Source organism: Monodon monoceros, unplaced genomic scaffold (assembly GCF_005190385.1).
Source record: "Monodon monoceros isolate NGI ecotype Baffin Bay Population unplaced genomic scaffold, NGI_Narwhal_1 Super_Scaffold_9, whole genome shotgun sequence".
Lineage (NCBI taxonomy): Eukaryota > Metazoa > Chordata > Mammalia > Artiodactyla > Monodontidae > Monodon > Monodon monoceros.
This window is the reverse complement of record NW_021703786.1, coordinates 20,940,214-20,956,945: the sequence shown is the minus strand read 5'-3', so window position 1 is coordinate 20,956,945 and position 16,732 is coordinate 20,940,214. Positions and strand designations below refer to the sequence as shown.

General features: G+C 37.3%; 1 protein-coding gene across 2 annotated transcripts in view; it reads left to right on the top strand.

The window, feature by feature from the left end:
• Positions 1-16,732, top strand: part of NSF (N-ethylmaleimide sensitive factor, vesicle fusing ATPase) — a 157,916-nt gene that overhangs the window by 20,224 nt on the left and 120,960 nt on the right. For both annotated transcript variants that reach the window (XM_029211233.1, XM_029211234.1), the window contains exons 2-4: positions 5,192-5,277; positions 7,172-7,271; positions 9,602-9,641. In XM_029211233.1, the coding sequence (XP_029067066.1) occupies positions 5,192-5,277; positions 7,172-7,271; positions 9,602-9,641 (226 nt within the window). The remainder of the gene's footprint in view (positions 1-5,191; positions 5,278-7,171; positions 7,272-9,601; positions 9,642-16,732) is intronic.

The following is a 16,732-nucleotide window of genomic DNA, read 5'->3' as shown; positions in this document are numbered from 1 at the left end:
AATTTCATTCCTTTTTTTTTTTTTTTTTTGCGGTACGCGGGCCTCTCACTGTTGTGGCCTCTCCCACTGTGGAGCACAGGCTCCGGACGCGCAGGCCCAGCGGCCATGGCTCATGGGCCCAGCCGCTCCGCAGCACGTGGGATCTTCCCGGACCGGGGCACGAACCGTGTCCCCTGCATCGGCAGGCGGACTCTCAACCACTGCGCCACCAGGGAAGCCCTCATTCCTTTTTATGGTTGAGTAATATTCCATTGTATATATGGACCACATCTTCTTTATCCATTCCTCTGCTGATGGACATTTAGGTTGCTTCCATGTCCTGGCTATTGGAAATAGTGCTGTAATGAACATTGGGGTGCATGTGTCTTTTGAATTATGGTTTTCTCTGGGTATATGCCCAGTAGTGGGATTGCTGGGTCATATGGTAGTTCTATTTTTAGTGTTTTAAGGAACCTGCATAATGGCTGTATCAATTTACATTCCCACCAACAGTGCAAGAGGGTTCAAAGTAATGATATAATTACTTCTGCTGAAGTTTTCATTAAAGATTTGTTGAGATTTTCATTCTTTTTCGTAGCAATGAGTTAATAATTTTTTACATTTCAAGTTGTTAATGAAAACATTTTATAGCCTTCAGACAGTTAAATATTCTAGTACCTCAGATAACTAAAATTATATAAATTTGCCTGTCAGTTTCGTATTTTCATTTCATAACAGCTATGTGGCTGTCGTGGCTGGGCTTTTATCATTGTTTCCTAGAGGCAAGGTCAGTGTTAGAAAAATTGTGGAATGTTCCCTTGGCATTATTGTGATAAGTAAACAGCTACTATTTATAGGGTCTCATATTTTGATGAGAAAATGAGATACCGTGCTTGGCTTACCATAAAAACACAGATGCTTCTAGACTCCAGTAGGGAGGCCGTTTGCTCACAGCATCTGTTTTAGTTGGCCAGCCAGATGACTTTTACAGATTTTTTCACTCTTATTTAAAGGACATCAACTCTTTGACAAGTAAACAAGTTTACAAATGAAAAGGTTAACTTAGCATTTTGTAAATTTTTACATAACTTTGGCTATATCAATTCTGTGTAATTTTGAACTATTAGATAATTTTATTTAAATTATATCACTTCCTAAGTAACCTTGAAATGTCCTTTGTGTCCATGTTCTTTGAATTGTTTATTCTGAAGTTGGGATAGATTGTATTGATCTGTAAGTTCATTTATTCAACAAATGTTTAATGAGCACTGACTGTGTGCCATGCCCTTTCTTAGCCCTGGGAACCATAGATCCGAGCAAGATGTAGTCTCAGTCCTTGAGAACCTTATGTCTTTTACGCAGTGTAAACAGATAATAAAAATACAGTTAAGTTCTTCCATTTGACCTTTATCTTATAGGAGGAGAAGATATCTAGGAAGGTCTTCTAGAAAATGTAATGTCTGAGCTGAGAAATTGTAGAATAAGTAGGAGTTGGCTGGACAAGGGGCTCAGAGTTAGGGAAGAGAGGAATATAAGAGAAAGAAGTGGGACTTCCCTGGTGGTGGAGTGGTTAAGAATCCGCCTGCCAATGCAGGGGACACAGGTTCGAGCCCTGGTCCAGGAAGATCCCACATGCCGTGGAGCAACTAAGCCCGTGTGCCACAACTACTGAGCCTGCGCTCTAGAGCCTGCGAGCCACAACTACTGAAGCCCACACACCTAGAGCCTGTGCCCTGCAACAAGAGAAGCCACCGCAACGAGAAGCCCGCGCACCACAACGAAGAGTAGCCCCTGCTCGCTACAATTAGAGAACGGCTGAGCGCAGTATCGAAGACCCAGTGCCGCCAAAAATAAAAAAATTTATAGGATTAAAAAAAAAAGAACTTGAATGTCATAGAAAGCAGTTCTGGATTTTGCAGGGCCTCGGGGTTAAAATATTGAAAAAAAAAAAAAAAAAGAAAGAAGCTTGTAGGTGAGAGAGACCCCAGGGTAAGAGGGAAACAAAGTTCTGCACAGTTAGGTCAGGTGGCTGGTCAAACGGTGACCATGGGCAAAAATACTATCTCATTCGGAAAGCAAACTTATGACCTTATTTGTGTCATGTTCTAAATTAGTGATTTCATAGATCTCATACACAAAATATGTTTTGATCCTATATCCCCAGTATATATACCTATTTATTTTTAAGTGATACACTAATGGTTTATATACATAGTAAAACATACACAAAAAAGGATGAGCTAAAGATGAACTGTAGAAAATTTTCTTAATTTTATTTATTAATTCAGAAAGCAAAGTGATGCTTTACTATTCTTTAAAATCTAGGTTTAATATTTTGTGATACAGCTATTCAGAGGTCTATTTCTAAATTCAGGTTTTTAAAAAAAATAAATTTATTTATTTATTTTTGGCTGCATTGGGTCTTCGTTGCTGTGCGCAGGCTTTCTCTAGTTGCGTCGAGTGGGGGCTACTCTTCACTGCAGTGTGCAGGCTTCTCATTGCGGTGTCTTCTCTTGTTGCGGAGCACGGGCTCTAGGCGTGCGGCCTTCAATAGTTGTGCCACGCAGGCTCAGTAGTTGTGGCTCTAGGACTCTAGAGCACAGGCTCAGTAATGGTGGCGCATGGGCTTAGTTGCTCTGTGGCATGTGGGATCTTCTCAGACCAGGGCTCAAACCCATGTCCCCTGCATTGGCAGGCATATTCCTAACCACTGTGCCACCAGGGAAGCCCTAAATTTAGGGGTTTTTTGTTACTTGATTTTAATGGCCATCAAAGTATAGATAAGAATGGGGGAAATTTAGCTGTACTTTTGAAATTCCCCCAGATTGTGTACCATTTATGGAAATGTTTTATTGAAATGTGTGAAATGTGGTTGGTAAATTTCCATCTATTAGTTTTTCTTGCAGACTAATCAGAATGTATTGTACTTTTATAGTACTAATAAATGGGTTCAAAAATCATTGAAAAATCATTTAGATGGTTTTTTTAAAGATTAGAAAAGTTTGTTTCTAACTTTTTAAAGCATGCAGATATGAGAGTTTTTATTTCTTGCTTGTTTTTAGGTAATATACATTGTTTTCAATAGCAGAATCGCTTAGCGATGGAAATGTTTCTAAGTAACCATTTTTGAAATGTGCTCTATTCGTTAGCACAAGGTATTTTTTACTTTTTGTTTTTGTTCATTTTTATCTTGTAGGAGCAAGGTGAATTTTTCTTTTCTTTTTCTTCTTTCTTTTTTTAATATCTTATTGGTAACACTTTACCTTTTGGTAACCAGTGAATCCCTATATGGTTTACAAAAAAAAAAAAAAAGATTTTACACTGCTTCCTGGCCTTTTACAGAGTGTAGGAAAGATTCTATATTGTAAGAGTCTTGTTTTGATAAAGTTGACCTCAGTGACATCATGAAGGACATGTGCACACCTTTGGCTCTGACTTGTATGCAGCAACAGTTTACCTGTGAATGAAACAGTGAACAGCTTTCACTTAATGTGCTGTCTTTGTAACTTTATTCTGGAATTATTCTTTTTATTCCAGTCAAAACAGCCATTCCATCAGTGGTTACAGTTTTCCCATAAAGCGTATTGTTTCATTTATAGTTTAGACTGTATCTTTTTCAGTACATCTTTCCTTTAGTGACTCGCAAAATTGTATTTCTTGGTGTGTTTTGCAATTACCTAGCAAATCTTCTAAGATGAAAGAAATAACTGTATTTTGATTCAGCTATATAGCAGACCTCCTACACTCTATAATATGTCCTGATATCTTCAGCTCTTTAGAGTTTTCTAAGAGATTTTGGCTATATTTACCAATAAAAGAATACTAGTTTGTCACCATTTTATTTTCCATGTATCATTTTAGTCATTTTTACTGTGGGTCATAGCTTCTTGTCTTTTCTCTCAGGAAACCTTAGCAGTTTCAACAGTTATTTAACTTTAATACAATGCTGTGAATTGCTAGATTCAATAGGATGTGACTTTAAACATAGGTGGAAAAATTAGAGAAGTTTATCTCTTCTGTGAATACTGAATTTTTAAAGGCCTGGCAGATTATGAAGACTTTATTAGTGTCATTAGGTTATATCTTAAGGCAGAATATACACTTAGCATGGGGTTCATCTTTAATAAAAATGGGTATAAATAAATATAAATAGAAGAACTGATATTTTCTTCTTATACCCCAAAGGATTATCCAGCAAACCCTTCAGGTGCACATACCCCACTTTAGAGACCACTGCTCTGAACAACTGGGATAGCTGTATTGAAACTAGCCTTTTATTAAAAACAAAAGCAAGGCAAAGAGTAATTTATTTTCCTCTATAAATTTGTATTTGGGAGACAAATTTAAGAAGAATCAGCTTTGGCTTGAGGTTTGAAGAGTGAGTACGTTAGTCATAAACAGACTATGAGTGTCATATTTCAATAACTAGGAAACCCTAGAGGATGGTGGAAGGATTATTGGTTACATACATTATAAGAAGGAATGTTTTACTAGTAGCTGTTGATCATTGTTGATCAAAAGGACTCTTAATTGCTATTTTATTTTAAATATACCTGTAATTATTTTTGTTGGGAGGTATTTGGAAGATAGCTTTTCTTAGTCTATAGAAGAAATGGTTCATAGCCACTTGAGATCTCTTATGAAGAGATACTTTCTCAAATGTATTGAATTTACATCATTGCATTTTTATGTCAAAATCTTTTTTTTTTTGGAAGAAATGGAAAACCAACTCAAATAAGCTTGAGCAAAAAAGAGTTTATTGACTCAACCAACTTTCAGAACTGGTCTCAAGGGTTTTAACTTCGTTGTCAGGTCTGAGTCTCAAGGTGTCTGTCTGTGTCTCTGTCACCTTTGCTTTCTCTGCAATAGTTTTCTTCTTTTAGAGCAGAAAGGCTTGCTTTGTGTGGTGGTGATGTGAGGGAGAGTGCCTTTCTTCTAGCGCCTGTCTATATAAAGTCCCGTGGATGGGATAGTACTCTGTGTGATTGCACGTGTGCTGTGATTGGCAGGCCCACAGAAGCACGTGGAATGGGGAGGGAGCAGTTTCCGAAAGGCAGGGTTTATTGTTACCACAGAGTTAGGGGTGCTGGGGGTCAAAAACAGTAAGCGTTTACTACAGGTGATGGGGAATAGAGGACAGGGAAGCATAAAATATTCTTTAAGAAAATAAAAGGTGACTTAATTTTATTTTCCTAATCATTGATTCTTACAGAGTATGCAAGCTGCAAGATGTCCTACAGATGAATTATCTTTAACTAACTGTGCAGTTGTGAATGAAAAGGATTTCCAGTCTGGCCAGTGAGTATCTGACTTTGTTTTCTTCTAACCTGCTAAATGGTATTTTAGAAACTTCTAGAGAGTCCTTATTTAATTAATTTATTTATTTTGGGAAACGTTTGAGTATAATTTTTTAATTCCTCTTGCTGAATTGGAAAATGGGAGATGAGAAAGAGTCATGTATTTACTGTATCAAATTTTGATAAATGTTTTCTAAATGATATATAGTTTTTTATATGTAACTTTATTTTTCCATTGGTTTTCTTAGCAGAACTAAACATACTGGATATATGAATCATATATAGCGTAGTCATTAGGTTTTTGGCTTTGGGTCAGATTGTCTGAGTTTGGATCATGGTTCTGCCAATTATATACTGGGTGACCATGGGTAAGTTATATACCCTGACTGTGCCTCAGTGTCCTAATCTGTAAAATGGGGACGGTGGTACTATCTTCCTCAGGGTGTTTGTGAATATTGAGTTACACAAATAAAGCACTTAGAACAGAGTCTACCACATTAATAAGTCCTCAATAAATATTAGCTGTTTTGATCATTATTACTATGATAATCCAAGAGATATGAAAATTGGAAGATGCACAACAGTTGTAGAATCTTTACAAGCATTTTTCACTGTCATTTATTTTTAACTGATTCACATCACCATTGGCAGAACTTCTAAGTACCCTGCTACCAAGTTCATTGCCATCCATGTGCTTCTAAGGTTGGTGGAGATAAGGACATGAAGGGGCTGTTCCAGAAGGCAGACTAGGGAAATGAGGAAGGAAGTGGGAATTTAACTGAGCCTTTTTCTGTTTCTAAAGCTATCTGAGAAATACATGAGTTTCACAGGGTTAGAACTGCTAATCATCTGTGGTTTTCCGCCTCAGAGTAAAGGGCTATACTGCATAATTGTATTAACATTGTTTCCAGTCCTAAAAATTCTGTGATTCTAAGTTGAACATAGAACTTTCTACATATAAACTGCACTACAGACAATCAGTGTGAGAATATGCTTATGGAATACTTTTACGTGTTAGATGTTCACTGTACACATGAGGGGGTTACTTAAAAGTATAGTAGATACAAGGAACTTGTGTCCTACTGACAAAACGATATGTATAGAAACATTAACCATTAATATTTTTAAAATTATAGCATTCTAAAAGATAACTTTTAAAAAGATAGTGCTATTGTAGCAGAGTTTGAAGCTTCTATCTCACACACAGTCCTTGGTAGTTTCTTGGTATAGGAGATGATCATGAGATAACTATAGTTCATCTGTTTACAGGTAACTTCTGAGCAGGGTGAATTAGCACAAAATGCTTTGAAATAGTAAATATTGATATCTATATGGAAGCTGATATATTTTGTGAAAATTTTTCATTTTTACCACCTTTTTAATATTACAGGCTGTTACTATTTCAACCTGTTGTGGGAATCTGCAAAGAGATTTAATGAATAGTCCTAAAAACTAACTTTTTCTTTGACTGCTATATCCTGGCTTTATTCTATCTTTGGTTCCCCTTCCTTTAGTCTAGTTAGAATGTGAAATAAGTCTCAGGAGAGGAAATTCATCTAATTTTTACTTAATATCAAGTAAATTACTGTCTTCAGTTTTATGTAACCTGGAAATGCAATGACGTTGAGGTTTTGGATGGTATGTACTCTCTTGAACTTGGTCCTGATTCTGCTTGATGTCTGTTTGGCCTGAGTTGGTCCTTATTCCTGGAAAACGTTTTGAATTGCTGACAATTTTTGGAAATGAAATTTGTGGTCCTGTTTCTTCAGGACTCATATAATGCCATGTTTCCACCCAGTACTCATCAAACATCATTTGTTGGAAATGAGCACATTTGGAATTGATGTTCTTTATTTCCTTTGACGTGGAGTATTGACTGTGTTTCTGTCCTTTAGGCACGTGATGGTTAGGACCTCCCCCAACCACAGGTATACGTTTACACTGAGGACCCACCCATCTGTGGTTCCAGGGAGCATTGCATTCAGCTTACCTCAGGTAACTCAGGAATTTATTCTCTTCTATTCTTGAAAGTCGTAGAAGAATCAATTCATTTAAAGCAAGCTGTGTCACACTGTAACTGTATTGATTCATATTGAGGAAAACCATCTAGGTATTATGTAAGGGATTAAAAGATATATTCTTAATTGCCAATTTTTACTGTGTCTACCTTTTATTGCCTTGACTTTTTCCCCCTAATTTAAAAGAATTCTGCAGTGATATCAGCTATCAAAGTGTCAAGTTATTTTAATGTTAGCTCACAGGGTAACAGAAAATGTATAAAATACATAAAAATAGCATTTACTTCTAAAATTGACATCTAATAGTGATTTTAAAATGCAATGATGTTAGGCTAAAGAATGTGATATGAGTAGCTGTTATCTCAAATTACAACCTAACTTGCTGGGCTTCTGTAATAAGTGAAAGGATTATGATTACATTTATAACCGTTGGTGGATTCTATGGAGGAGAAATTGCCTAGCACTATTGCAGGCACATAATATATAATGTAGGAGCATCGCCAGTAGGAGTCTGTATCCTTTCCTCCCTTGTCACCTTACTCATGCTGCTGGTCCCCAGTCCTAAACAATGCAAATGCAACCTTTACCTCCTTGTAGTATGCTAATAAGCATTGATTTCTGCCCTCCCACACCTGGAGGTTTAAGGAAGGAGATCAAACACTTGTTAGGGAACTATTAAAGATCTCTTGAATCCCTCAAAAATTATGGGAAGTGTTCACTCACTGTTCCCTTTTTCTCTGTTCAGATGCCTCTCCAATATCAGGACTACCTTTCGCATTTGCTTCTTATAGATCAAAGGTTTGGAATATTCTAGAGTTAACCAGCTTTTACAGAGCTGCATTTGAGATTCTGCTGGCCAGAAATGGGGTTTCTAACTATTTTTCCTTGTCTCTGCTTTAAAAAATTTTTCCCAACATTTACTATAGGCCAAGTGCTATTCTAAGTGCTTTTGCCTGTGTTCACTCATTTAATTCTCTTAACAACCCCAAATGATAGATACTGTTATTATCGTCCTTGAGGCTGTCTCTGGGTGTAGAACCTAATTATGGCTGCTTTGTGACCCAAAGTCTGGGCTTAACCAGTATGCTACTAAATTTCCAGTTGGCCAGAAGTGGGATGGGGTACTACAGAAAAGAGAGGTGAAGGGTGGAGAGGTGGTAAGAAAGCTGGAAGGTAGAGCACCTGTTGCACATATTCAAAACGCAGCATCTTCTTAACTACCCACCACAAAATCCACAAAGTTCAGATGAGTAGACAAACTTTTGATTTCCAGTCAAAAATTATTTTTCTCACTGTTCTTTGGAGTTTTGTCAGTAACTGCTAATTTTGAATCTATACCAAGCCAGTCTTGAATTCCTGCCTGAACACAATCTGTCCTGCTTCCATACATTCTTGCCAGTCAGTACTGGGGAGAAGCTAAAGCCAAATGCCTGACACTCTTTTGGCTAGTACACAAAGAATAGTCATGACCATCTAATGATTTGAATCCCTGCTTGGGTTTCAGTATAGATTATCTGATAAGTTTTAGTTTAGTTTTCATGAATTGACTGTCTTTCTTTTTGTGCTACTGTATCAAACAGTATAACTATCCACAGTACATTTAGAACGCTGGAATATCTGATACTACGAAGTCTTTCAGGAGCATTATATTGTGCAAAGGAGCATCCTATTCAGTGGTGCCAGCTTTACTGTAAAAAGGCAAAAGCTTTATATGTTTTGAGGATAGATGTTCAGGCATAAATAAACTATAGCATATGTTTCCTAGGGTGGCTGTAACAAAGTACCACAAACTGGGTGGCTTAAAACAACAGAAATGTATTCTCTCACAGTTCTGAAGGCTGGAAGTCTGAAGTCAAGGTGTCAGCAGGGCCAGGCTCTCTCTGAAGGCACTAGGGAAAAATCTGTTCCGTGCTTAGCTTCTGGTGTTGCGGACAGTCCTTGATGTTCATTGACTGGTAGATATATCACTTCAGCCTCTGCCTTCATTGTCACATGACTTTCTCCCCGTATGCTGTGTGTCCTTTTCTTATAAGGAAGCCATATTGGCTTAGGGTCTACCTTAATTCGATATGACCTCATCTTACCTTGATATCATCTGCAAAGACCCTATTTCCAAATATGGTCACGTTCACAGGTGTCGGGAGCTAAGACTTCAACATATCATTTTGTGGGACACAATTCAACACTTAACAGCCATGTTTTGGTCTGGGAACGTGTTAATGAAATGCAAAGAAATCCTCTTTTCCTCATTTCTCTAATTTTGATTGATTTTGTGTTAAGTGTCTTTTTTTCTCTCTTATCTTACAGCGAAAATGGGCTGGACTTTCTATTGGGCAAGAAATAGAAGGTAGGTATATTTTTTTAGCTACCTGAGGTAGATTTTCTTTATGATTTTCTCATAGTTATAGATATCTGTACAATTTTCTGTTACTTCTCAGGCCATTACACTTTCATCCATATTACAGTTAGGTCTATGAGAATGGAAAGTAAATAGTTATGGAACCTACCTCTTTATCTACTTGTTATTCTATCTGGAAATTACAGTCTAGTAGGGAAAGGAATATCCACATGTTCATACCTCACAGAAGATGTACAAGGTAACTTTGTGCACAAATATTACCTTTAGGAGCTCTGTGTAAAAGTGCGAAGATGGAACAGGAGTGGATGAATTGATTGGAAAATTAACCAGAGAAGTCTTTCTAGGCACTGGAATTTTGAGCATGATTATGAAGTAGGGGAAAAGCATGACATGATAGAGACAAGGAAGAAAGACTCTTAAGATGAGACATAACATAAATAAAAGGCATTGAGTTGGAAGCAAGCAAATCATAGGCAGTGCTCATAAGTATGTTTGTCTGACTGAAATGATTTGCCTGAATGGATTGTATTAAGTGATTAGAGTATGAAGTTAGTGGAGGGCCTAGAAGTACATACTGAGATTTTTGGATTTTACACAAAGACACTTAGAGCTCCTGAGAATTTCTGAACGAGCCCAACAAAATCCTACCTTTAGAAAAGAATTCTAGTATCATTGTGGAGTCTAGTGAGGAGTGAGGAGAATTCAGGAGTGAAGGAAAATAGCTGGGAGGTTATTTGACTTGCCTAGAATTAAGCTGAATAGGACTTGGTGAAATTATGGCTATGGAAAATTTTTTTAAAAGTCAAAGTTATTTTGAAGAGGAATAATTGGTATTACATGGTGATTCCATTTTACTGTATACTGAGATATGTTTCCTAATGTCTTTGTTTGGAAAGATAAATCTGATTTAGGGTAAGGAGAAGAAAGGGTGACAATACTTAAGAAAACAATGTACTTTTTAAAATGAAATGTGTTATAAAGTCATCATAGCTCATTAGGGAAGGGCATGGAAGGCAACTTATGACTTCAGGGGGAAAAAAAGACTAAACCACTTGTGGTTTATAAACTAAGGAGCTAATAAGTAAAAACTGGAATTGCTAGTCATTGTGGCAAAGTTGGGAAAATGGAGTATGAGTCTTTTTGTCAGGTAATTTCATGTCAACTTAATGGGTTCAGTAGGGGGAGAAAAGAAAATGCAAGTGTGATTAAGTCAGCTTTTTTTTCTGCTAGCTTTTAAGACCTAAAAAAAAAATCGTATTTATGGAAATGTTACAAAAATAATACAGAGAATTCTTATGTATTACTTTTACCCAGATTCACTAATTGTCATTTTTTAAAATCATTTTTCTCTCTGTCCTTACTCTCTCTCTCTCTCTCTCTCTCTTTCTCTCTCTCTACACACACACACACACACACACACACACACACACCCCTGCACACACCCATTTTTTTCCTGAACATTTGAGATTACGTTGCAGAAATCATTCCTCTTTACCTCTAATACTTTAGTGTGTGTTTCTTAAGAAAAAAGATGTGCTCGTAATAGTGATCAAATTCAGGAAACTTTGAAACTTTAATCTATAGTTCATATTCCAATTTTGTTAATTGTCCCAATTATCTCCTTTATAGTATTTTTCCCCTTCAGTGTGGGATCCAGTTCAGGATCGTGTATTGCATTTAGTCATCATTTCTCTAATGTTCAGTTTTCTTTCCTTTCACGATGGTGACTTTTTTTTTTTTTTTTTTTGCGGTACGCGGGCCTCTCACTGTTGTGGCCCTCTCCCGTTGCGGAGCACAGGCTCCGGACGTGCAGGCTCAGCGGCCGTGGCTCCGGGCCCAGCCGCTCCACGGCATGTGGGGTCTTCCCGGACCAGGGCACGAACCCGCGTCCCCTGCATCGGCAGGCGGACTCTCAACCACTGTGCCACCAGGGAAGCCTGATGGTGACATTTTTGAAGAATACATTTATATAACGGGGAGTTGTTGGTCGCAGGGTACAACGTTGCAGTTTTGCAAGATAAATTAGTTCTGGAGATCTAGTTACAGCGTGATGACAGTAGTTAACAATACTGTGTTGGATAGTTAAAATTTGCTAATAGGGTAGATTTAAGTGTTCTCATCACACACACACACACACACACACACACACACACACGCACATGGAAAGAAGATGGTTCATGTGCACTAAGAAGGAGATATATTCTCTGTTATCAGCGTGTACTGTTTGCTGTGTATCCATAAGCTCTACTTTATTGATCGTGCTGTTTAGATCTTCTATATTCTTACTTATTTTTGGTCACTTGACCTGTCTTGCACTGAGAATGGTGTGTTAAAATCTACTATTATTAGTGTTTTTCTACTTTTCCTTGCATCTCCTGTAGTTTCTACTTTACACAGTACTTTCTGTGTTATTTGGTATGTAGATATTCATAACTGTTATATTTTTATTGTGAATTATGCCTTTTTGCATTATAAAGTATCCTTTTTAATCTTGTTTAATGTGTTTTGAATTATATTTTGATATTAGGATCATAATCCCTGCTTTTTTATTGTTTTTAATTTGCTCAAAATACCTTTCCCCATCTCTTGACTTTTAGCCTTTTTGAATCACTGTTTTAGATGTGTCTGTTGTATACAACGTAGAGTTGGATTTTGCTTTGTGAACTAATTTGAAGATCTTTTTCTTTTAATAGGTTTGTTAAGCCCATTCACAGTTATTGATATGACTGCTTTGTTCTCTATTCCTTCATTTTTTATTTTTTATTTTTTTTGCGGTACGCGGGCCTCTCACTGCTGTGGCCTCTCCCGCCGCGGAGCACAGGCTCCAGACGCGCAGGCCCAGCAGCCATGGCTCACGGGCCCAGCTGCTCTGTGGCATGTGGGATCCTCCCTGACCGGGGCACGAACCTGCGTCCCCCGCATCGGCAGGCGGACTCTCAACCACTGCGCCACCAGGGAAGCCCTCAATTCCTTCATTTTATGCTTTAGTTGTATTTATGTGGTGAGTCCTCTTTGCTATTTTTTTTATGTTTACTTTTAATTTTTTCTTATTAGTCATCCATTTTATACACATCAGTGTATACATGTCAATCCCAATCACCCAATTCATCACACCACAACCCTCACCCCGTGCTGCTTTCCCCCCTTGGTGTCCATACGTTTGTTCTCTACATCTGTGTCTCAATTTCTGCTCTGCAAACTGGTTCATCTGTACCATTTTCTAGGTTCCACATATATGCGTTAATATACGATATTTGTTTTGCTCTTTCTGACTTACTTAACTCCGTATGACAGTCTCTAGATCCATCCACATCTCTATAAATGACCCAATTCCTTTCCTTTTTATGGCTGAGTAATATTCCATTGTATATATGTACCATATTTTCTTTATCCATTCATCTGTCAGTGGGCATTTAGGTTGCTTCCATGACCTGGCTATTGTAAATAGTGCTGCAGTGAACATTGGGGTGCATGTGTCTTTTTGAATTATGGTTTTCTCTGGGTATATGCCCAGTAGTGGGATTGCTGGGTCATATGGTAATTCTATTTTTAGTTTTTTAAGGAACCTCCATACTGTTCTCCAGAGTGGCTGTATCAACTTACATTCCCACCAACAGTGTAAGAGGGTTCCTTTTTCTCCATACTCTCTCCAGCATTTGTTGTTTGTAGATTTTCTGATGATGCCCATTCTAACTGGTGTGAGGTGATAACTCATTGTAGTTTTGATTTGCATTTCTCTAATACTTAGTGTTGTGCTTCTTGGCCATCTGTATGTCTTCTTTGGAGAAATGTCTATTTAGATCTTCTGCCCATTTTTGGATTGGGTTGTTTGTTTTTTTAATATTGAGCTGCCTGAGCTGTTTATATATTTTGGAGATTAATCCTTTGTCTGATGATTCATTTGCAAATATTTTCTCCGATTCTGAGGGTTGTCTTTTCGTCTTGTTTATGGTTTCCTTTGCTGTGCAAAAGCTTTTAAGTTTCATTAGGTCCCATTTGTTTATTTTTGTTTTTATTTCCATTACTCTAGGAGGTGGATCAAAAAAGATCTTGCTGTGATTTATGTCAAAGAGTGTTCTTCCTATGTTTTCCTCTAAGAGTTTTATAGTGTCCAGGCTTACATTTAGGTGTCTAACCCATTTTGAGTTTATTTTTGTGTATGGTGTTAGGGAGTGTTCTAATTTCATTCTTTTACATGTAGCTGTCCAGTTTTCCCAGCACCACTTAATGAAGCAACTGTCTTTTCTCCATTGTATATCCTTGCCTCCTTTGTCATAGATTAGTTGACCATAGGTGCGTGGGTTTATCTCTGGGCTTTCTATCCTGTTCCATTGATCTATATTTCTGTTTTTGTGCCAGTACCATATTATCTTGATTACTGTAGCTTTGTAGTGTAGTCCGAAGTCAGGGAGTCTGATTCCTCCAGCTCCATGTTTTTCCCTCAAGACTGCTTTGGCTGTTCAGGGTCTTTTGTGTCTCCATACAAATTTTAAGATTTTTTGTTCTAGTTCTGTAAAAGATGCCACTGATAATTTGATAGGGATTGCATTGAATCTGTAGATTGCTTTGGGTAGTATAGTCATTTTCACAATATTGATTCTTCCAATCCAAGAACATGGTATGTCTCTCCATCTGTTGGTATCATCTTTAATTTCTTTCATCAGTGTCTTATAGTTTTCTGCATACAGGTCTTTTGTCTCCCTAGGTAGGTTTATTCCTAGGTATTTTATTCTTTTTGTCGCAATGGTAAATGGGAGGGTTTCCTTAATTTCTCTTTCTGACCTTTTGTTGTTAGTGTATAGGAATGCAAGAGACTTCTGTGCATTAATTTTGTGTCCTGCAACTTTACCAAATTCATTGATTAGCTCTAGTAGTTTTCTGGTGGCATCTTTAGGATGCTGTATGTATAGTATCATGTCATGTGCACACAGTGACAGTTTTACTTCTTCTTTTCCAATTTGTATTCCTTTTATTTCTTTTTCTTCTCTGATTGCCGTAGCTAGGACTTCCAAAACTATGTTGAATAATAGTGGCGAGAGTGGACATCCTTGTCTTGTTCCTGATCTTAGAGGAAAAGCTTTCAGTTTTTCACCACCGAGAATGATGTTGGCTGTGGGTTTGTCATATATGGCCTTTATTATGTTGAGGTAGGTTCCCTCTATGCCCACTTTCTGGAGAGTTTTTATCATAAATCGGTGTTGAATTTTGTCAAAAGCTTTTTCTGTATCTATTGAGATGATCATATGTTTTTTCTTCAATTTGTTAATATGGTGTATCACATTGATTGGTTTGTGTATATTGAAGAATCCTTGTTTCTCTGGGATAAATCCCACTTCATCATGGTGTATGATGCTTTTAATATGTTGTTGGATTCTGTTTGCTAGTATTTTGTTGAGGATTTTTGCATCTATATTCATCAGTGATACTGGTCTGTAATTTTCTTTTTTTGTAGTATATTTGTCTGGTTTTGGTATCAGGGTGATGGTGGTCTCATAGAATGAGTTTGGGAGTTTTCTTTCCTCTGCAACTTTTTGGAAGAGTTTGAGTAGGATGAGTGTTAGCTCTCCTCTAAGTGTTTGATAGAATTCATCTGTGAAGCCATCTGGTCCTGGACTTTTGTTTGTTGGAAGATTTTTATTTTATTTTATTTTTAAAATTTATTTATTTATTTAGGCTGCGTTGGGTCTTTGTTGCTCTACATGGGCTTTCTCTAGTTGTGGTGAGTGGGGGCTACTCTTCACTGCGGTGTGCGGGCTTCTTATCGCAGTGGCTCCTCTTGTTGCGGAGCACGGGCTCCAGGCGCATGGACTTCAGTAGTTGTGGCACGTGGGCTCAGTAGTTGTGGTGCATGGGCTTAGGTGCTCCACGGCACGTGGGATCTTCCCGGACCAGGGATAGAACCCCTGTCCTCTTCATTAGCAGGCGGATTCTTAACCACTGTGCCACCAGGGAAGTCCTGGAAGATTTTTAATCACAGTTTCAATTTCATTACTTGTGATTGGTCTGTTCATATTTTCTGTTTCTTCCTGGTTCAGTTTTGGAAGTTTATACCTTTCTAAGAATTTGTCCATTTCTTCCAGGTTGTCCATTTTATTGGCATAGAGCCTCTTTGTATGGTCTCTTAGGATGCTTTGTATTTCTGCAGTGTCTGTTGTAACTTCTCCTTTTTCATTTCTAATTTTATTGATTTGAGTCCTCTCCCTCTTTTTCTTGATGAGTCTGGCTAATGGTTTATCAATTTTGTTAATCTTCTCAAAGAACCGGTTTTAGTTTTATTGATCTTTGCTATTGTTTTCTTTGTTTCTATTTCATTTATTTCTGCTCTGATCTTTATGATTTCTTTCATTCTGCTAACTTTGGGTTTTGTTTGTTCTTCTTTCTCTAGTTCCTTTAGGTGTAAGGTTTGATTGTTTATTTGAGGTTTTTCTTGTTTGTTGAGGTAGGCTTGTATTGCTATAAACTTCCCTCTTAGAACTGCTTTTGGTGCATACCACAGGTTTTTGATTGTCGTATTTTCATTGTAATTTGTCTCTAGGTATTTTTTGATTTCCTCTTTGATTTCTTCAGTGATCTCTTGGTTATTTAGTAATGTATTGTTTAGCCTCCATGTGTTTGTGTTTTTTTTATTTTTTATTTCCCTGTAATTGATTTCTAATCTCATAGTGTTGTGGTCAGAAAAGATGCTTGATATGATTTCAATTTTCTTAAATTTACTGAGACTTGATTTGTGACCCAAGATGTGATCTATCCTGGAGAATGTTCCATGTGCACTTGAGAAGAAAGTGTAATCTGCTGTTTTTGGATGGAATGTCCTATAAATATCAATTAAATCTATCTGGTCTATTGTGTCATTTAAAGGTTGTGTTTCCTTGTTAATTTTATGTCTGAATGATCTGTCCATTGGTGTAAGTGAGGTGTTAAAGTCCCCCACTGTTATTGTGTTACTGTCGATTTCCTCTTTTATAGCTGTTAGCAGTTGCCTTATGTATTGAGGTTCTCCTATGTTGGGTGCATATATATTTATAATCATTATATCTTCTTCTTGGATTGATCCCTTGATCATTATGTAGTGTCCTTCC